Source organism: Pogona vitticeps, chromosome 3 (assembly GCF_051106095.1).
Source record: "Pogona vitticeps strain Pit_001003342236 chromosome 3, PviZW2.1, whole genome shotgun sequence".
In the NCBI taxonomy this organism is placed as follows: Eukaryota; Metazoa; Chordata; class Lepidosauria; order Squamata; family Agamidae; genus Pogona; species Pogona vitticeps.
This window is the reverse complement of record NC_135785.1, coordinates 145051209-145073514: the sequence shown is the minus strand read 5'-3', so window position 1 is coordinate 145073514 and position 22306 is coordinate 145051209. Positions and strand designations below refer to the sequence as shown.

The 22306-nt window shown below is 41.0% G+C and overlaps 1 protein-coding gene across 31 annotated transcripts in view; it reads left to right on the top strand.

Moving 5' to 3' along the window:
• Positions 1-22306, top strand: part of MYCBP2 (MYC binding protein 2) — a 251648-nt gene that overhangs the window by 203681 nt on the left and 25661 nt on the right. For 27 of the 31 annotated variants that reach the window (XM_078390789.1, XM_078390788.1, XM_078390804.1 and 24 more), the window contains 12 exons: positions 688-837; positions 1853-2013; positions 2639-2795; positions 3343-3567; positions 4099-4164; positions 5593-5832; positions 8999-9097; positions 12408-12488; positions 18373-18639; positions 18792-19075; positions 19256-19352; positions 20581-20700. In XM_078390789.1, coding sequence (XP_078246915.1) covers positions 688-837; positions 1853-2013; positions 2639-2795; positions 3343-3567; positions 4099-4164; positions 5593-5832; positions 8999-9097; positions 12408-12488; positions 18373-18639; positions 18792-19075; positions 19256-19352; positions 20581-20700 — 1947 coding nt within the window. The remainder of the gene's footprint in view (positions 1-687; positions 838-1852; positions 2014-2638; positions 2796-3342; positions 3568-4098; positions 4165-5592; positions 5833-8998; positions 9098-12407; positions 12489-18372; positions 18640-18791; positions 19076-19255; positions 19353-20580; positions 20701-22306) is intronic. The other 4 variants (XM_020783525.3, XM_078390800.1, XM_072994716.2 and 1 more) reach the window with 1 other exon arrangement.

Here is a 22306-nt window from a genome sequence, read left to right as displayed (position 1 = left end):
AACATTTAGCAATTTGAACTTCCTGCCTTTTTCCCTGCCTTTTTGTGTTCATAACTGGAAGCTCCAGCCGCAAGTCGAAGCAAAATTTTGTGGCCGGAGCTGGTCATAACTCGAAATGTATTACCCAGTTCACGCTAATCTCGAGCAAGCACCCAGGATGAGCTGCTTGATTTCTGCTACTCGCTTTTGTTTGCATGCAATAATTCTATACAGTTACATTCTTAATCATACTCACATAGGTATGAGCTTTATTAAGCACAGTGGGACTTTATACGGCAAAAGTGCATAGGAGTGGCTACTAAATGAAGATCTCTGAATGTCATCTCTTTCTGTTTTCTTTGCTCTTAATGTATATGCATTGGTTTAGGAGTGATTCTTCCAAATTTTACTAACAACAAGATGAAAACCATTATAGCACCTGTTTTTAGCTCCTTAGTTAAACTTCCCAATTCTGTGGTGGCTGTCTGCCTTTCAGTTTAGTTAGAGCTAATTTCTATATTTTCAGCTTTAGCCATTTAACTTGAAAGGTATATTTAAAATGCCTATATATTTTCGACATTGTTCTCTTGCCATGGTGAAGTATATAATCTATGTGTATTTTCTAGCAAATATAATTAGATCTTTTAAACCAGGTATATTCTTTCCAGCTTTTCTCTACATTTAAACTGTACCACCTTTTGTTTCTAGGCTTTTAACTGGCTTCTCTGTAACGTCATTCAAACAACATCTCTTCATGATATCCTCTGGCATTTTGTGGCTTCTCTTACTCCTGCCCCAGTGGAACCAGAGGAAGAAGAGGATGAGGAAAACAAAGCAAATAAAGAAAATATGGAACAGGTTAGTTGAAGTGCTTATGAAGTTATCTACAATTAATGTTAATGATGTCTTTTAACTGTAATCACCTCAGGTAATTTCTGAATGTTTAGGTAGAAAATAACTTTGGGTGAGATGCAACCATGAGGAATTGTGTTTCATATTTAAAAAGATGTGAAGGTAAAAGTATTGAAAATTAATGAGAGAAGTGACAGACTTAATCTTGATAGAAACCAATGCATTTAATTTAGCTTATTTTTCAAGAAGTATGCCCCTCTCCCCTTGAGCTTTGACTTGGATAAGATTTTATGAAACCGTCATCACCATTCTCTAAATACAACCGTGCCCCGCTTTATGATTACCCCATTTAACGACGGATCCGCTTGACAGTGAGTTTTTTGCGATCGCTTTTGCGATCGCGAAACAATGGTTTGAATGGGGGTTTTCCGCTTTACGATGATTGGTTCCCTGCTTCGGGAACCGATTTTTGCTTTACAATGATCAAAAACAGCTGATCGTCAGGTTTCGAAATGGCTGCCCGCTGTGCTTAGGGACAGATTCCTCGCTGCACAGGCACCAAAAATGACCACCCCATAGAGGATCTTTGTTGGACGGTGAGTTTTCAGCCCATTGAAACGCATTGAATGGGTTTCAATACATTTCAGTGGGCTTTTTTATTTCGCTTTACGACGTTTTCGCTCTACAGCAATTTTGCTGGAACGAATTAACGTCGTAAAGCAAGGCACCACTGTAATGTTATAATCAAATATTATCCTTATCAGCCTTTATAGTATCTAAGGCAGAACCTGAGCCTTTTTAGGTTCCTTCAGCTGGGTAGCCCAAAAACTACTTGACCACTGCATTCTATAAAGCTGATGTTTCTAAATCTTTACAGTCAGCCTACATAGACCATGTTACAGTGGCCCAGTGTGGATGTACCTACTGCATGTGCATTTGAGGTCCTGAGAAAATTGCATTATTGAAAGTCAGTGAAAAAGTTCATGATATAAATAAATGTCACTCATATTTGAACTTTCAGGAAAAAGATACAAGAGTCTGTGAACATCCGTTGTCAGACATAGTAATTGCTGGTGAAGCAGCTCATCCTTTACCCCACACTTTCCATCGCCTCCTACAGACAATCTCTGATCTCATGATGTCTCTCCCAAGTGGAAGTTCATTACAACAGATGGCATTGAGGTAGGTAGAAAATATCTGAAAGTATATGAACAGGGACAAGTTCAACATAGTCATAGATTTCTATGTGTTTTGAGCAATAGAAATAAGTCACAGTTACTCTTTCTGTATTTTTAAAATGGCAGGATAATTGCAGCTGGTCATGTTAATTTAAATGCATACTTAAGCCATGTCTTCATTTTTAGTTTCTTAGAGAATATATGCTCTTGTGATGTTTGTTGGGATGCTTTTAATCCAGAGCCTTTTTTGGTTGGCAGTCTGAAGTACATGTTCTCTCATTTGTATGTTTAAATTATTTTACTTTGTGAAATGTAGTCATATACTGTAAAGGTTGTTGCAGGTGTTTTTGTCAACTGAAAAATAGATTTAACTGAAAGGTTTTTTAAAACTGAAAATACCTCTAGTGGTCAACATTTTTTCTTAAAAAATCAAAATTCTTGGAGCTTCAGGGTGGTGAGGCTCCTCTGAACATTAAATAATCATTCCCATGCTCCTGATAGGGCACAAGAGGACTTTTTTGATTTAAATTTGTCTTTTTAATTAAATTTTGCTGGTGCTATGGGGGGCAGATGTGTTTTTGAACTCTAGTTTTGAACTCAAGAACATTTGTTCATGCATTGTTTTTCAGATGCTGGAGCCTCAAGTTCAAGCAATCTGACCATCAATTTCTCCATCAGAGCAATGTCTTTCACCACATTAACAACATTCTGTCTAAATCAGATGATGGAGATAGTGAGGAGAGCTTTAGTATCAGCATCCAGTCTGGCTTTGAAGCTATGAATCAGGCAAGTTATTATCTCTAAATTGTCATGGACGTTATTAATGAGCAGAAGTGAGTAAAATCAGTGGAAGTGTAGTTTGCTGAAAAAAAATTGTTCCCATAGATTAATATTTCTATTGGCTTCAAGCAGATTTATCTGAAACTCTGTGTACTGCTAATCTGTACTTGTGTTAACTTGTACTTTTGTGAGAAAACTGGAAACTTCTTCCAAAATGATTTCCTGGATGTAATATTGATCTTCAATAAAATGAATAAAAGAAGTGTGAAGGGAAAGAGAGAATAATGAACTTTATGATTTTGCCATCAATTTCTTTTTCCAACCTGTTACTTTCTGTTACATTAGTTCATGTCATAGTCATGACTGAAATATGCATGCATCTGATGAAGTGGATTATAGTTAATGAAAACATATGCCAAATAATACGTTTCCGCCCAAAGAGTGATACAGGTCTTCTTGTTGCAACAGGCTAAAACAGCTACCACACTGAAAGTGACTGATACTTGTTTCCTTGTCACCTCTTTGATTCTAAAACGTCATTGTTTTGTGACAGGAGTCATGCACAGTAATTTGTCTGAAAGACTTGACCAGCATTGTTGATATTAAAACATCAAGTCGACCAGCCATGATAGGTAGTTTGACAGATGGATCAACAGAAACCTTCTGGGAGTCAGGAGATGAAGATAAAAACAAGACTAAAAACATTACAATTAATTGTGTCAAAGGAATTAATGCTCGCTATGTATCTGTCCATGTTGACAACTCACGGGATCTTGGGGTAAGAGTCAAATATCATTCTCTTATTTTTTTTTCCAAACCAGTATATTTTTAATGCTTTATGAATTTAGCAGAACTTATACTTGTAGGTTTGTTTAGAAGAGTTGAGAAGGACTGTTGAAGACAGGACATTTTTGGAGATCTCTCATTCATAGAGTCACTATAGGTCAGAGGCACCTCAGCAGCATGTAATAACAGTAAATACTTGCAAGAGTTAAATCTGTAGACTTGAAGGTGTGGGAATGTTCAAACCACTGGCCAAAGAGATGATTTTCTATGTATCAGTCTGCCTATAAGTCAGCACTGAAGAAGTGAATAGACATTATGGAGAACTGACAATGTTAGTTAATTCAGGCAAGAGAGTGAAAACATACTTGACAAAACAGCTGAACTCATGTAATTTGAACAGTATAGTGATTTGTTCTTTCAAGATATTTGTCTCTTGTTCTCAATTATGAAATCACTTAGATTCACATTCTTTGTCTTCCTCTTTCTAAAAATGTTTGTTGTTGTTTCATTTTGTCCTTTGTAGAACAAAGTTACTTCAATGACCTTCTTAATAGGCAAGGCCGTAGAAGATCTTTGCAGAATTAAACAGGTAAATAATTTTAACCAGACAGATTCAGAACAACCCCCCCCCACACACACACACAGCAAGGAAAGATTCCAGCAAGCATGCAGACATTTTAAAACTGTAAAAATCTGCCCAGCAAGACCCATCAGAGCTCAGAAATCCCCCACCTAGCCCTACCCCCCCCACCAACAAGCTGCAAAAAAACCTGTACAGTAAAGTAAAAACATAGTGTACTCACCCAGAACAGGCAGTCTCTCTGCTTAAAACAAGAATGCCAAAAATTAAAAATCCAATTAAAAAAAATCCAAAGAAAATTAGAATACTGTACTGTACTGTCCGTACAGCACTGTACCAGTACCAGGCAGTCTGAAGACTGTCTCTCTATCCACTCTGTAAATGCTGGGAAGAGCGAGGAAGCAGACTAGCACCCTCTTCGCTGGCCAACAGTTAACTGAAAGTTCAAATTCCATGCTTTCCCCGTCTCCCGGGCTTTTGTTGTTGTTGTTGTTGTTGTTCGTAACTTGAACACAAGTTCATAAGTAGGGCCTGCTGTTTTCTATGAGATTGGGTTCATAACTCGAAACGTTCGTAACTATGGCCATTCGTAAGTCAAGGGCCCACTGTACCTAGAATGTTGTCTCCAGTGTCATTAATGGTGATTTCTAGGTGCTCCAGGAGCTTTCCACACATTATTCATTATGTTAAAGTTATTGGAGAAGGAAGAAAAAGTCTCTTGCCTGCCTCTGATTGGTGTGGGAATTCATTTTAAGTTAAAAATATAAAAGAAACATGCATACATTATCAATCTTGTAAAGATAAACAACAGTTAATTATGTAACAGTAACAATAATTCAAAAAATTATCTTTCTGAAACCAAGGTGAAATACTGTAATAGTAACAAAGTGTCTCATAACAAATAAAAGAGCAACTTATTTTTCAAAAGTAAAATTCTAAACTCTGATTAAATAGCTACAGCCTATAAAGGCTAATTTGCATATATAATGTGCAATGTGAATGTACTGTAAAGTTGCTAAATTTCTTGTTAAATGAAATATGGTTTTAATTGAAATCAGTGTGTTTTTGACTGAAAAAGCCTCCTTATACCTTCTTGTGGCTAAATAAAATTTAAAATTAGGAATATGGGAGTGGCAATGAATGCTGGGGCCCTCAAAATCCTCTGGTGCTATCTAGAGGGCACACAAATACTTTTTGAACCTTTCTTTTAAAAAGAACATTCTGAGGGGAGGCAAAAAGCCACATTTTGCTCGTGCAATACAGATTTTGTAGCACAGTCACTTGCACTACAATCCAGTGTTAACTATGCTAGAGGAGATTTTTCACTCAATCGTAGTTTTGTACCACTTAGTTATTAATCAGAGACAAAGTTATCCCCATCATTTTTAAATGTTTCATTTCTTTTCCTTTCCTTTTATTTGTTTCACTATGCTTTAGGTTGATTTGGATTCAAGGCATATTGGCTGGGTAACAAGTGAACTTCCTGGTGGAGATATTCACATCATCAAAATTGAATTGAAAGGACCAGAAAATACTCTTAGAGTTAGGCAGGTGAAAGTGCTAGGATGGAAAGATGGCGAAAGCATCAAAATAGCAGGACAGATCTCAGCAAGTGTAGCTCAGCAACGGAACTGTGAAGCTGAGACATTGCGTGTCTTCAGGCTCATTACATCGCAGGTGAGATGTTGAATTTCTTTATAGAACTTTACCCTTGGCATTATAACACATACCAAGCTTCAGAAAGTGGCCTGCATAATTCTCCATCCAAGATTAAGCAAACCTATATGTTTGTTGTGGGTTTTTCGGGCTCTTTGGTCGTGTTCTGTTCTTCCGAACATTTCGCCAGTCTCTGTGGCCGGCATCTTCAGAGGACAGCACTCTGTGCTCTGGTACAGTTTGTTTGGGAGTTGAGTATTTATGGCTGTGAGATCATCTTTTGTCCTTTTCAGGAGATGGGTGATTAGTGTGTCTTGTTTTGGGTGTATTATTGTGATAAAGAGGAGAGATTGTCTGTCACTGTGATTGATGGGTGTCATTAGCTGGTCTTTTGTGTGTAGTCATCCCCGGTCCTTGTGGCTGGGTAGAGTTCGTTGACCTTTTGCATGCTGTATTTTTCAGAGCTGGAAGCCAAGTTTTGTAGAGTTTCAAACTTTCCTCTTTTTTGTTGAAGTTCTGCTGGTGCTTGTGGATTTCAATGGCTTCCCTGTGCAGTCTAACATAATGATTGCCGGTGTTGTCCAGTATTTCAGTATTTTTAAATAGAATTTCATGTCCAGCTTGTTTTAGGGCATGTTCAACTACTGCCTATTTTTCTGGTTGTTTTAGTCTGCAGTGTCTCTCATGTTCTTTGATTCTGGTGTGGATGCTTCCTTTTGAGGTTCCAATATATACCTGTCCGCAACTGCAAGGTATCCAGTATACTTCTGCAGTGGTGAGGGGATCCCTTCTGTCCTTAGTTGTATTTTTGTGGTGGGCTTGAATACTGTTTGTAGGTTGTGTTTTTTCAGAAGTTTCCCCATGCAGTCTGTGACCCCTTTGATGTATGGCAGAAACACTTATTTGTGGGTGGCTGTTTTTCTTCTTCAGTTTGGTGTTGTTTTCGTAGTTTGGCTCTTGTGATTTCATTTTTGGAGTAGCCATTTGCCTATAGGGCAACCGATTCAGATGGTTGAGTTCAGTGCTGAGAAACTGAGTTTCACAGTTCCGATTTGCACGGTCTACCAATGTTTTGATTATGCCTCTTTTTTGCTGTGGGTGGTGGGTGGGTTTTCTGTAGACCTCGTGTCCCAATCGGAGGTCAGTTTTGCGTAGGACCATGACATCTAAGAACGGGAGTTGGTCCTCTATTTGTTTTTCCATGGTGAATTGTATATTTGGGTGGATTCTGATGTGTCGATGACACCTTTGCAATTTGGAGCCACGGTGAAGAAAAATTAGAAGAATTTCTGAACCATTTCAGCAGCATCCACCCAAATATACAATTCAATTGTATATACAATTGTTTGATTTGTGTGGACAAGGGAGATTTAAACTACTTTATGCAGCTCCTTTGCTGTATGTTTCAAAGGCTCACTTGCAGTTCTGTCTCTCTTCTTTGCCTTACTGTAGCTAGCATTTAAACACTTATTCAGTCCTCCAGAAAATGTAGTAGCACAGACTGATATCTCAGTGTAAGATACAGTACTGCATGCATTTCTATGATTCAAAATGCCAGGAAATAGCTCAATGTTGGCTTTGTGTTTGATTGAGATTTTAAAAAAACAGTGAATTTCTGGGATTTTCCTTTCCTTGGTGTCTCCTTTGTGAATGGTAGAAAACACAAAAGGGGATTCTGTAGTAGCCCATCATTACTGGTGACCTTGGTGTTGCCAGCATAAAGGCTGGCCTTTGTTATATAAAACTTGGTATCCTTTTTTCTTCTGGCAACATGGGCATGATCTTGCACAACAGTTTCAGGCCAGTTCCTGGCATTTTGATTAATAGATACAGAAGCAATGTATCCCAAATTCATAAACCAGAGGTTTTTTGGAAGATTGAGAGATAGTGAAAAGAAAGACAAGAGGTTGCCACAGCCACCACTGTCCAGGAGTCCGAGCATGGCCAGGATCGCCCGGCGTGGCTCGGTTCCCAGCAGCAGCGGCGGCGGGAGGGGGAACTCCGGATGCCTTCCAAGCGGAGAAGTCCCCCCCCCCCACCGCCGCTGCTGGGAGCCTTTGGAGGTCTCAAACGGCTTTCTCCCTGACATTGGAGGAACCCGTTTGAGACCTCAGAAGGCAAAAAGGCTTCCTCCGATGTTGTGGGGAAAGCCCTTTGAGACCTCCAAAGGTTCCCAGCAGAGGCGGTGGCGGTGGGGGGGACCTCCGGATGCCTTCCAGGGCTTCTACGCCTGGAAGGCATCCAGAGGTTCCCCGCCGCTGCTGGGAGCCGCGCCGCGCTGGGCAATCCCATCCATGCTCAGACTCCTGGGATGCCTCCAGGGCTTCTCCGCCGCCATGGGAGGTATCTCGGAGGTCCCCCGCACCGCTGATAGTGCCTCCAAAGCACTATCGGCGGTGGGAGGGGGCCACCAAGATGCCTCCCATGGCGGTGGAGAAGCCCTGGAAGGCATCCAGAGGCAGATCCACGGCCTATGGACTGGAAGGGGGAGGCAGTGAAAGCGCCAAATTTTAATTTGCCGCTTTCCCCGCCTCCCTCTTCTGGTCCGTAGGTCAATTCTCCGGCCGCAAGTCAAAGTGAAAATTTGCGGCCAGAGAAGTACGGATCTTGAAAAGTTTGTAAGTGGAGCCGACCGTAAGTTGAGACTCCACTGTATTTAGGAACAAAGTCTGAGCTTGTAAGAGATGCAACAATACAACAGACCAAAAGTCTGTCTACTTTTGTTTGGCATCCTGTTTCCCCCTTAGCCACTTACATGTGGCTTGTGTCTATTGGCCCAGAAACTCAGTCATAGACCTGTTATGAAGAGGAAGTGGAAAGGGAGAGTTATGCATGCTATTGTTAGTTCATTGGAGGAAGGGCTTGGTATAAATGTAAACTGCAGACTATGGACTGTGGAGTTTGCTTCCAAGATAATTAGAACAGGTAATGCCCAAACCCCAAAGCACACAAACAACACTCAACCTTATGCAGATCTACGCAGATATAACCCCTAGGCATGAGAAAGGGGAGAGGCAATAGTAACGGCAAACTACTGTTGCGTAAGATCCAAAAATCTTGTAAGTGTCAAGGCAATGAGATAGATATCTACTGCAAATTTTATACATAGGTATAAAGTGTCAATGTGGCTGCATAAAAGAGTGTAATTACACCTGTCTTACCTTATCTCTTCAATGTTCTCTAACAGGTTTTTGGAAAACTCATATCTGGAGATGCAGAACCCACACCAGAACAAGAGGAGAAGGCTTTGTTATCATCACCTGAAGGAGAAGAAAAAGTACACAATGTATTTATTTGTATTCTACAGTTACTATGATTCTAACAGTAATGATGCATTTTGTTGTTGTTTAGTTGTTAAGTCATATCCGACTCTTCGTGACTCCATGGACCAGAGCATGCCAGGCCCTCCTGTCTTCCACCGCCTCCCGGAGTTTGGTCAAATTCATGTTGGTAGCTTCGATGACACTGTCCAACCATCTCATCCTCTGTCATCCCCTTCTCCTCTTGCCTTCACACTTTCCCAACATCAGGGTATTTTCCAGGGAGTCTTCTCATCAGATGGCCAAAGTATTGGAGCCTCAACTTCAGGATCTCTCTTTCCAGTGAGCACTAAGGTTTGATTTCCTTCAAAATGGGTAGGTTTGTTCTCTTTGCAGTCCAGGGGACTCGCAAGAGTCTCCTCCAGCACCACAATTCAGAAGCATCAATTCTTCAGCGGTCAGCCTTCTTTAAGGTCCAGTACTCACTTCCATACATCGCTACTGGAAAAACCATTGCTTTGACTATGCAGACCTTTGTCAGCAAGGTGATGTCTCTGCTTTTGTAGCTGCTGTCTAGGTTTGTCATTACTTTCCTCCCAAGAAGCAGTCGTCTTTTAATTTTGTGGCTGCTGTCACTATCTGCAGTGATCATGGAGCCCAAGAAAGTAAAATCCGTCACTGCCTACATTTCTTCCCCTTCTATTTGCCAGGAGGTGATGGGACCAGTGGCCATGATCTTAGTTGTTTTGATGTTGAGCTTCATACCATTTTTGGCACTCTTCTCTTTCACCTTCATTAAGAGGTTCCTAAATTCCTCCTTACTTTCTGCCATCAGAGTGGTATCATCTGCATATCGGAGGTTGTTGCTATTTCTTCCGGCAATCTTAATTCCGGTTGGGGATTCCTCCAGTCCGGCCTTTCGCATGATGTATTCTGCATATAAGTTAAATAAGCAGTACTCCTTTCCCAATTTTGATCCAATCAGTTGTTCCATATCCAGTTCTAACTTGCTTCGTGTCCCACATACAGATTTCTCAGAAGATAGATAAGGTTTTCAGGTACTCCCATTTCTTTAAGGACTTGCCATAGTTTGCTGTGGTCCACACAGTCAAAGGCTTTTGAGTAGTCAATGAAGCAGAAATAGATGTTTTTCTGGAACTCTCTGGTTTTCTCCATAATCCAGCACATGTTAGCAATTTGGTGTGTAGTTCCTCTGCCTCTTCAAAACCCAGCTTGTACTCTTGGGAGTTCTTGGTTCACATTCTGCTGAAGCCTACCTTGGAGGATTTTCAGCATCACCTTGCTAGCGTGTGAAATGAATGCAATTGTACAGGAGTTGGAGCATTCTTTGGCACTGCCCTTCCTCAGGATTGGGTTGTAAACTGATCTTTTCCAGTTCTTTGGCCACTCCTGAGTTTTCCAAACTTGCTGGCATATTGAGTGTAGCACCTTAACAGTGTCATCTTTTAAGATTTTAAATAGTTCAACTGGAATGCCATCACCTCCACTGGCCTTGTTGTTAGCCATGCTTTCTAAGGCCCACTTAACTGCACTCTCCAGGATGTCTGGCTCAAGGTCAGCAGTCACACTGTTTGGGTTGTCTGGGATATTCAGATCTTTCTGGTATAATTCCTTCACAGATTGCTGTCTTGTTGTGGCAAAGAGGCTTGAGTAATTCAGAGAAGCTATGGGCTGTGCCGTGCAGGGACACCCAAGACAGACAGGTCATAGTGGAGAGTTCTGACTAAACGCAATCCACCTGGACCGGGTAGGTACGGTTCGTCAGCCTTGGAAGGCAGCCCATCTAGGAGAAGGAAAACTCCAACTTCAAACCTCCACTGCCTTGTGGCTATATCCACTGAATGAAAAGGCTTCAGGAGTAAACCTCGAGGCAGAATCTGGAGCCAGAGTCCCGGAGGCAGTTCATGTCATTCTGGCAACTCCTGTGACATTGCTGGAACCAGTTGTATTGGCTCTTGTCTTTCCATTGGACTATATCAGTGACATGGAGAAGGGGGATTTGCTTCTTGGGTAACAGCCTCTCCTCCATATTATTCTACCCAGGCTTCATGCTCTGGAGAGGACACTCATACAGAGTGTGTTACCGTGGTCTTTCGAGACTGAAGGATGCCTAAGAAGAATAATGCCTCTGTGTAATCTTGCCACCTCTTCTTGATGTCTTCTGCTTCTGTGAGGTCCCTGCCATTTTTGTCCTTTATCATGTCCATCTGCACAAAATGTTCCTTTAATATCTCCCAGTTTTCTTGAACAGATCTCTGGTTTTTCCCGTTCTATTATTTTCCTCTTGTCTCTCCTTGCTATTCCAAACATAGCTTGTTGTCCAAACATATTCTTGCTGTCCAAACATAGTTTTGCCATATAAGATGGCATTCTGCTTAACCAGATATTCCTTATAATTCATATATAAATGGTATTTATAAATTCATATTTAAGTGTGGAGATCTATTTGAATTACTAATGTTGCATCAATAATCAGTTAATTGTTGCAGGATTTGTAGAAAGCAATGTAAATAGTTCAGACATTTTCATTTATGATTCAATGAACCAGCAACGCTACCACTGTAATAGTGGCTACTGTTTAAGGGCCATACCTACACTTTGATCACACTGTACAGGCATTGCAAGAAGTTGCACACAAGGAATTTGATCTGGACCTAGGTCATGATCCAAAAAAAATATGCATTGCATAGCAGCTCTTCATTTGAGCAGTAGGAGTCCTTTTGTGTTGACATTAAGCAGTGTTCCAGCTACAGAAATGGCTTGGCCTCTTGCATTCATGTTGCAGCTTTTGTTAACAAACCCAGGTAATTTAGTGTTGATTGACATGGAACTATTATTTTTCTCTTGAGTTTCCTGTCAAAGTTTATCTTCAGAAACTCGTAGGCTACAAATTTACTTATGTAATTCCTAGAGGCTTTCACTATATAAGCTCCTTTAGTGAAATGGAGGCTATGTTTATTTCTGAGAAAAAATACATTTGATTTGTCTTGGCTCAGAGAAATAAATTCAGCATTTCTGCAGTTGGAAGATGAGTATTATCTAGCTTATTAAATCCTTTGAGAAACATTATGGGAGTAAGACTTTTCCTCACTATTCAGTCATTTATTGTCTACTGTGTCTTCTTAAAAGGTAGAAATATTGTAAATGTATATTGTTCTTTAGTGGTTTTATTGTGGTTAGGTATTTTGCTTTGCTAAAATTCAGCATTTGCAGAGAAACAAAACAGTTCTAAAATTTTGCTAATCCAGGATGTCATGTTGTGGAAATCAAATGTGAGGCTATGCTCTCATCAGATGCTAATATTTCCATTTTAAGGCAACTTCAGATGCAGACCTGAAGGAGCACATGGTTGGAATCATATTCAGCAGAAGTAAACTGACAAATTTGCAAAAACAGGTTTGTTAACTGCAATAATCTTTTATAATACTCAGTACTTTACACACTTCTGAATATGTGAACCAGATAAGAGAGAAAGGAGCTCGAACATGATAGGGTCCCAATTCTTTGAGGAGTGGGAGATTTCAATTAGGAGCTCACCAGCTCTCCCTAAAGAAGTATGCCCAGTTTTTCTTCGTGGTCTCTGTGAATGCACACAAATGAGTTAAATTGCGCCTACGCAGGACTCTTCAGAATATTCTAGAGCTAATAAATTGACCAATAAAATGCTTACCCGTGTCACGCATGTTCCGCCTACCTGCAGTACCTCAGTTCCTTTTTGCCATCGCTGTAATAGGACTTCTTTGCATCACTAGAACTGTTAATTCTTTGAAATTCTTTGAAATCTTTGGTTTTTGATCTTGGACTGTTTCCTGACTACGTCTTGTCTTCTCTGGATATTTTGACTCGGACTGACCTGGTTTTCGATTATCGTTTTTTTGATTCAACTGATATATCTCATTTCACCTTTGGACTGTTTACTGATTCTGATTTGGATCGTGGATTGGATTTAATCAATGTTATCTCTCAACTTGATTTCTTAGTTTGATCTGGATTGTTATCAGACGTTTCTCATGAGTTGACTATCCCTTCCTTAGCCATCGTCACCTTTCCCGCCAAATTTTATGGCCTCTTCGGGCCCTTTCAAACACTGCATCTCGTGTGCTGGCAAAATCCCTTTTTTGGACGGACACGACTGCTGTTTGTTCTGCTTAGGAGAAAGACATCAACCCAATTCGTGTCAGGAGTGCAAGAAATTAACTAAGCCCGCACTCAAACTCCGCTTACAGCGACTCCAATCTTCCCTTTGAGAGAAGTCGCTATCACCGTCAGGCCCGACAACCATGGAGTCTGTAGTGCCTTCACCCCCCGACTCCTACTCCTGATAACCGTTTCCTTGCCAGCACCTGCCACCCCATCATCCAGGGCTTCTTCCAAGATCTCCAAACCAAAAAAGTCTTCGATATGGGGGTCAGTGCTGGTATCGAAGGTACCACCAGCTAGGGACCCTAAGAAGAAGAAGGAGACAAGCACAAAAAGGCCAAACACCCTTCTAAATCTATGGAACTTTCTCCAGCTCGAGGCGCTTTGCCGTCACCTGTCCTCGAGGAATCCTCCAGGGATGTACACGATCACAAATTGTATTTGGAGGGGGATGGCTCTCCAGTACCACAGGCTTAGATGTTGGTACCAAGCCTGTCTCCGACCCTCGGGCATTGTGAGGCTGATGTATTTTCCAGCCCGGTCTCTTTGTGCAATCAAACCAATCAAGGGCCAGAAATCGTTCCAAGGTCGCCCCTACTAATAGGAAGGGTCATAAACTGGATGTTTTATGCCGCCACATGTACCCTCTAGCGTCATTTATGATGAGAGTCTCTAATTATCAGGCAGCAATGGGCACCTACCAAAGACAATTTTGGAATAAGGTCCTGCCAGTTCTGCAAGCCACACTTGAAGACACTAGGGTCGTGGCTCTTAGTGCACACCTGGAAGCAACAACGCTGGCTAAGCAGCAACGACTGGTGTTGCATCATACATCTGATGCTGCTTCCAAATCTCTGACATCAGCAGTCACTCTTAGGAGACATGCCTGGCTGCACTCAGCAGGCATCAATGATGACGGCAGGTCCCGTATTGAGGAGCTGCCATTTGATGGTGCAGGGATATTCAACGAAAAAACAGATGAGGTGATGGAGAATTTGCATAAGATCAGGAAGACAGCTAGATCTTATTATGTCCATCAGTCCAAATATCAACGGCAACAATGGCGCAAACCCATCACCTCTTACCATTCATACCAACAACCTTATCAACAGGCCTACCGTTAGTATAAACCTCAGCAAGAAAGATTTAATCCTCCTCCATCTTCCTCTGACACTACCTCTTTTCGAGCTAAGGTTTCTGGTCAACACTGTCAGAATTTCCGTTGCCCTGCCAGGAAGGGCAAACAATATCTCTGACTGTCCTCTACTGAATCCTCCCTTCAACCTGTCCCACCTTCCTTGACTAGCCCCTTTTTTCGGCAAGTGGTCTTCCATCACCAAGGACACTTGGGTGTTAGCTGTCATACGTGTTGGTTACCGGTTAGAGTTCTCAGATCTTCCTCCTCTCGGTTATATCAAAATCACATCTTATTCACCCGCTCCAGAAGAAGTAGTCTCTGTTCTTCTCCAGAAGTATGCCATTCAACACGTTTCTTTTTGGGAAGCACTGGATGGCTTCTATTCCTGATACTTCACAGTTCCCAAAAAGGATGCAGGCCTGTGGCCAATTCTGGATCTCAGACGCCTCAATAATTATCTTCATTCGAGACAATTCAGAATAGTCACCTTAGAATCCATTGTCCCTCTTCTCTCTCCAGGTGATTGGTTTGTCGTGATAGACTTACAGGACTCTTATTTTCATGTTTTCATACACGAGTGCCATCGCAAATATCTCCGATTCATGTTCAAGGGATCAGTGTACCAATTTTGTGCCCTGCCATTTGGGCTTGCCACCACCCCAAGGACTTTTACCAAGTGTCTAGCTACAGCAGCGGGCTATCTACGTCTAAACAACATCATGGTCTTTCCATACATAGACGATTGGCTGCTCTTGCGCCAAGGCACAAGAGGACACAACCTTTGCGTTACAAACTCTGGTAGAACTAGGACTTCAAGTCAACTTTACGAAATCCCATCTTCAACCTTCTCAAGTCCTGAACTACCTTGGCGCAGTTTTGGACTCCAACAGAGCCAGAATCTTCCTCCCTGCAGAGAGGATCATCAAGTTACATCGTGCTATTCATCCCTTTCATCCGGGCGCCAAGGTGTTGGCCCATCACACGCAACATTTCCTAGGTCTTATGGCTTCCACCACATGTGCTCTTCCTCATGCTCGACTGAAGATGCACTCACTGCAAGCATGGTATCTCTCTCAGTTTGACCCACTACTGGAGAACCCTGCCAAGCATCTATGGGTCACTCTAGAGTTATCTCACCAGCTGACATGGTGGATGTTCAGGCCACATCTTCTGATTGGTCAACCTTTCAGACCCCTTCAACTGACTGTTCAGATTATGACAGATGCCAGCACAACAGGATGGGGTGCGCATTGCGGCACTCACAAGACCCACGCTATGTGGTCCAGCTCAGAGAAGCTGCTACATATCAATCATCTGGAAGTGTTAGCAGTAATCAAGGCCCTTCACGCTTGTCCACTGGTTGTCAGTCATGGAGTACAAGTGGCTACAAACAACATGACCACTCTGTACTACATAAACAAGCAAGGAGGCACTCACTTGTTGTCTCTCCTATACTTAGCAATCCACCTGTGGGAGTGATGTTAGGATCATCACATATTTCCCATTGCCATCCATGTGGCAATGGAGGACAACGATGTGGCCCATCGCTTGAGCCGTCTGACCACTCAGATGCATGAATGGATCCTTGACAACTCTGTGTTCTCCCAGATCTGCAGCAGGTGGAGCACACCAGCTATCAACATTTTTGCCAGTCAGTTCAACACAAAGTGCGAACGGTTTTGCTCTCGAGCAGGGAGAGGCATGGGCTCCTTGGGAGATGCCTCTATGGTGAAGTGGAACGAGGTTGTTCTCTGTCTCTTTCCTCCTATCCCACTCATTCAGAGGACAATAGTCAGAATTCGACAGTTGCAGGCAGATGCCATCTTGGTTTACCACCCTCAAGACTATCGCGACCGATTACCTGAGATTGCCTCCCCAGCCATCACTCCTGACTCAGGATGGAGGCAACGTCTGTCACCAGGAGGTAGAATCTCACGGCTTGGAGGATTCCCGCATGGCTTGGAGGATTCCTCCTCTATAAAAGAAGTGTTTGAACTAGGAAGCCTTCAACCAAACTACTGTACTCTTATAAATGGTTGGTGTTTGCTGAGACCAGAGATTTGGTCACTGTTCCAGTTTCTGTAAGGACTCTTCTTATTTTCTTACGTTATTTGTTCAATATGGGTCTAGCACATTCCACACTGAAAGTTTATGTGTCAGCCGTTGTTTCATACCAACCTGTGGGCTCAGATGCTTCCCACTTATTTTCACACCCTATTGTTAAGAGACTCCTATGGGGACTAGCAATATTCGCCCTCCCGTGTGCCAACCAATCCCTCAATGGTCGCTACAGACTGTATTGAAGGCTCTCACATGGCCTCCATTCAAGCCTATGGCTTCTACTTCTTTGAAACTTCTATCACTAAAGACTTTGTTTTCTGTGGCCATTACATCTGCACGGAGAGCGAGTGAGTTGGCTGCACTATGGGCTGATACATCTTATATACAGTTCCACCCCAATAAGGTCATCCTATACCCTGATGTTTCATTCCTTCCAAAATTGGTTTTGAATGTTCATGTAAATCAACTTTTGATTCTCCCAATGTTATTTCCTAACCCTTCTTCAGATGTTGAGCGCATGCTCCACTCCCTTGATGTTCACCAAGCACTGGCTTTCTGTTTCTAAGGACTTCTGTAAATCTACTAGACTGTTTGTGTATTTCCATGGACCCAAAAAAGATCACCGAGCTTCCTCTCAATCTGTGTCCAGATGGATAGTATCTGCCTTCACGTTAGCCTATCAGCTGGTTGGCAAGATCCCACCAGATGTGCTAAAGGCTCATTCTACTAGAGCAATGGCTACCTCTACTTCTTGGCTGTGTGGCATTGATCTCTCTGAATCTTGGTCAGCTACTTGGTCTACACCAATGACCTTTGCTAGACATTACAGGCTGGATGTCAGAGCCAAAAAAGAAGCAAGTTTTGGAAGGGCTGTGCTAACTTCGGTTCTACCGTGATGGCGCTCCTTCCGGTAAGTGAGCTTGGTAGTCACCCATTCATGTACATTCACAGAGACCTCGAAGAAGAAAGAGAGGTTACTTACCTGTAACCATGGTTCTTCGAGTGGTACTCTGTGAATTCACACGTCCCACCCATCCTCTCCATTGCCCATCACGGCTTGCCTATAGCATTCATTTATCAGAATCTTGGCACCAGCGAACATTTGGAACTGAGGTGCCCCGGGTGGGCGGTAAATGTTTCATTGGGCAGTTTATTAGCTCTAGAATATTCCGAAGAGTCCTGCGCAGGCGCAGTTTAATCCATTCATGTGAATTCACAGAGTACCACTCAAAGAACCATGGTTACAGGTAAGTAACCTCTCTATTTCACTGCAACATAAGAAAGGCTCAATGTGTTTGATTTCTGGTAAAGGCAGGAGGATATACTGAGAATATTTGGCCCAGATTAGGAACCCCAAAATTAGAATGTATACCCATTTGTATATAAAAATGACTGTAGATTCATACAGTAGAAACTGGTTTTAAAACATAGAAAAAGTTTCCTAGACTTGCTCTAAAACTAGCAGATTCTTTGTCTTAGCATAACTTGTCCCTTCCAAACACGCCGGATGTTTTGTATGAACTAACACCTATACATCTCCATTCTTATTCATATTCCAACACTTAACATATTCTTTTTTTCTCCAGCAGCAGGATTATTTGGGCAAAGTCTAGTTGCTAATGGGTATCAATACATATAAAAAGTTCTGTTTATAGTGGGAAGGACTAGGTGGCATAAAACATGCTTTAACAATATCTTGTATGTACTGCAAAGTTTGAAACAGTAGGTAATAGTATGTTTCCATTACCTTGTGTATGTGCATTTTGGAGAAGCACCACAAATAAAAGGCAGTTTGATTTGGGTTAAGACCAAAATCTGATGATTCTTAAGAATTGATGGAAATGGCTTATAACTTCACTTCTTAATTATGTTGGAGTCATCATAGTGTGGTTGACTGCAATTTAATTTATTTTTCTTTATGTGCTTGCTTGTTTGGGATAGGTTTGTGCTCATATTGTGCAGGCTATCCGAATGGAAGCAACTCGTGTACGCGAGGAATGGGAGCATGCAATTTCTAGCAAGGAGAATGCTAACTCTCAGCCCAGTGATGAAGATGCCTCATCTGATGCCTATTGTTTTGAGCTGCTGTCCATGGTGCTGGCACTGAGTGGTTCCAATGTAGGGCGTCAGTATTTGGCTCAGCAACTGACTTTGCTTCAGGATCTCTTCTCACTGCTGCATACTGCTTCCCCCAGGGTGCAGAGACAGGTCAGTATAGAAGACTCTTCAGATTACATAACAGTGTATTACAGTTAAATTTAGAAAAGTTCTCGTCAACACCAACATTTACCAACACAATCAGTAGGACATTAAATTTGACAGTGAAAATATTAGCTGACTTCTCTGGGTGCTTCTTTTAGGTAACATCCTTACTGAGACGTGTGCTGCCGGAAGTCACTCCTAATCGCTTGGCTAGTATCATAGGAGTCAAAGCACTACCTCCAGCAGATATAAGTGATATTATTCATTCAACAGAGAAGGGAGATTGGAATAAGCTTGGTATATTGGACATGTTCTTGGGATGTATTGCCAAAGCACTCACAGTTCAGCTAAAAGCCAAAGGAACTACTATAACTGGTACAGCTGGGACTGCAGCTGGCAAGGGTGTTACTACTGTTACCTTGCCAATGATTTTCAATTCCAGGTAAGTGGAAAATGTACTCTTATTATTGACAATTTAAGTTATAGCCTTGCTTTTTGGATCCAGTAAAGAATAAGTTTTTGCAGATTCCTTTGTGTTTTTGAAACTTCTGAAATAACATTTTACATCTTTCTAAAATAGTTTAATTTGTTCCTTGACTTTGATTGTATTTTCTCTTTCTAGCTATCTGAGACGAGGTGAAAGCCATTGGTGGATGAAAGGCTCAACCCCAACTCAGATTTCAGAGATCATTATTAAACTTATAAAAGACATGGCTGCTGTAAGCTTTCAACTTTTTAGTGTACTTTTATCTCTCTTCCATATGTACAGTTACAGTACAATTACAGTTCCATAGAATTACAGTTCTATGGAACTGTAATGAACTTTCTGTAAATAAGATAAGAATGCGTGATGAACAAAACAAAAGCCATATGTTGCATAACACTTTCTAAAGTCTAATTATCTCCTCTCGTATGAACTAAGTAATGTAATGCTCCTGTAGTTTCTGCCTGTGAAATATGTTATGTGGATTTCTGAACACTAGTTGTAGGACTTATTTAAGAAAACTGTATAGTTACAATTAACTCTGCTTCTTTGCCTTTGAATACTAATATTGTCACCTTTGGTTACGAAATTAAAAATTTGCCTTGATCTCCATTGCCAAGAGGAAATAGATTGCTTGTCTGGCCCATTTTCCATGCAGAATGTGTCTGCCTACCTTCCTCCTGTTTCTACAAGATATGATTTGAACCAGACATTTCCAGCAGGATGATTTCCTGTTTTAGTTACCCCCCAAGCGATATTTGTATATTTATGGCAGAATCTTACTTTTCCATGAGAAACTCAGTACCCAGGTATTTTCTATGTGTTGCTATTTACAGAAACTCTTTTCCCACATCTGCTGCTTTGATGCCTTTTGGCCAAGCATTTTAATTTCCCAGAGGTATAGCGAATACTGTTACATTGAGGGCAAATGAAGGTGATTTATTTAATGTGGGAAAGGGAAGGGAAAGAAATGTCCCCATGGCTGAAGCAACTTGAACAGCAGGGACACTTCCTGTTTTGCAAGAATTTGATTGCAGTCCTTTGCAGCATAATTGGTACAGAGAACATTATAGATATATATTTGATGCAGTATCATCAATTCATAGTGTGATTGCCAAAAATTAATGAAAGCTTCACCAAAAGTATTCATTCTAGAATGTCAAGGACATTATTTAACAAGGTGGCTGATCTTCAGAGTGTTCTTCCTTACTGCTAGAAACTGTGAATAGGCATGTGAATAGATCCTCTCTTTTGTCAGCAAATGGAAGCAAGTGAGACATAGAAACTAGACTTTGGTGTACCAAGAATGTTTCAACATAGTTCCCAGTAATAAGATTCCTGCACTTTTCAGAGCTCTTAAATGTCTTAATAATAATTATGTTTGTATGTATCATTTCTGCATTAAGCATTTGTATCAATAACCTGATATTAACAGTGAAAGTTTACTTTACCTCTTTTCATAGGGTCACTTGTCTGATGCTTGGTCCCGTGTGACCAAAAATGCTATTGCAGAAACAATAATTGCTTTAACCAAAATGGAAGAAGAATTCAGATCACCAGTGCGGTGTATTGCAACTACTCGGGTAAGTGCAGTTGGTTCATTGATTACACAGGATATCTGTCACTCTTTTTTTTGCAGCTACGTACCTATACCTGGATTATTTATCCTAGACATTTGCATCTTGTTGTGATGAACGCCTCATATCACTCATGCTATTCATAGTCATGAGCTGATTTGCATGAGCCTATGAGAGGGCTGGAGAGGCGGAGTCAGCAGCTATATGAAGGTTTGGCGGGAGGAGTCAGATAGAGATTGAGATGAGATCCAGAGAGACATAGGAACTGATTAGTCAGAGAGAGAGGGAACAGATACAGAGTGATAAGGCTGGTTAAGAAAATAGAGAAGGTGGTAATGATATTGCAAGAGAAAAGTATGTACTGAGAGACCTGTTAATGATTTGCTTGTGTACAATGTTTATCTGAAGAACTTCTGTTATTATTAAATCTGCTTCACTTCAATAAATAAGTTCTGTTTGTATTCACAAGACAAGTGTTCTGACAAACGTCATTTATATTGTGGATTGAGGTAATCCATTGGTGGCAGCGAGAGGAAAATGCGACATGAGCCTTTGTGAGGGCAAAACACGCAGCGCCACACTTGTATTTAGTTGATTTCTTTACATTTATTTATTTCACCTTCTTTTAGTTATACAGTGGTGCCTCGCATAACGTTTTTAATTGGTTCCAAAAAAAAAAACCTTATGCGAAAAAAACTTTATGCGAAACACCATTTCCCATAGGAATGCATTGGAAACCGGTTAATCCGTTCCAATAGGCACGGATTGGCGTCCTTAAGCGAAAAAACCCATAGGAAACATTGTTAAACGATACAGTGTTTCCTCCAATGGAATGTATTGAAGCCGACTCAATACATTTCAATGGCTTTGCGAAGTCAATTTTTGCAAATTTAAGTGTGTCATAAAAGGGTCAAAATGGTTTTAAATGCTTGGATTAGCTTCTGCACCCTCTAAAACGGATGCAAAAGTTAATTTGGCTTTGATCTGACTTTTCGTTAATTTATGGTGAATTTTTTCCCCCCAACTTTTGACAGCTGTCAAAATCTGACAGCTCCATTGTTTCCTATGGGGGAGAAAAAAATTCACAAAAACTTAACGAAAAGTCAGATCAACGCCAAATTAAGTATGCACACATTTTAGAAGGTGCACTAATGATTCCAAGCATTTAAAACCGTTTTTCAACATGTTAAGACACTTTTGTAATTGAAAAAATGAACATCGTTAAGTGAAGCAGGGGACCTAAAACCAAAAACGTTAAGCGAAGCATGGTCTCAAAATCGCTATGTGAAAATCGCCCATAGGGAAAAACGTTATACGAAGCACAATCTGACTCTGAAAAAATAAATGTTAAGCGAAAAAAACGTTAAACGGATCAAATGTTATGCGAGGCACCACTGTACTATTTATATTGAAAATAAAGCACAGAAAGTGTGATGAAAGGGAGAAAAATCTAACCATAGATTATTGAATATTTTTGGTACCATGTATTCATATTGGATGGAAAACAACATTTCTTAGCATATGCAAAATCTGATAGTTGTGCAGCATGTGTGTAATAGGTTTATGTATTAAAAAACACCTTTTGTGATCCTATTTCTGTCACATGAACCAG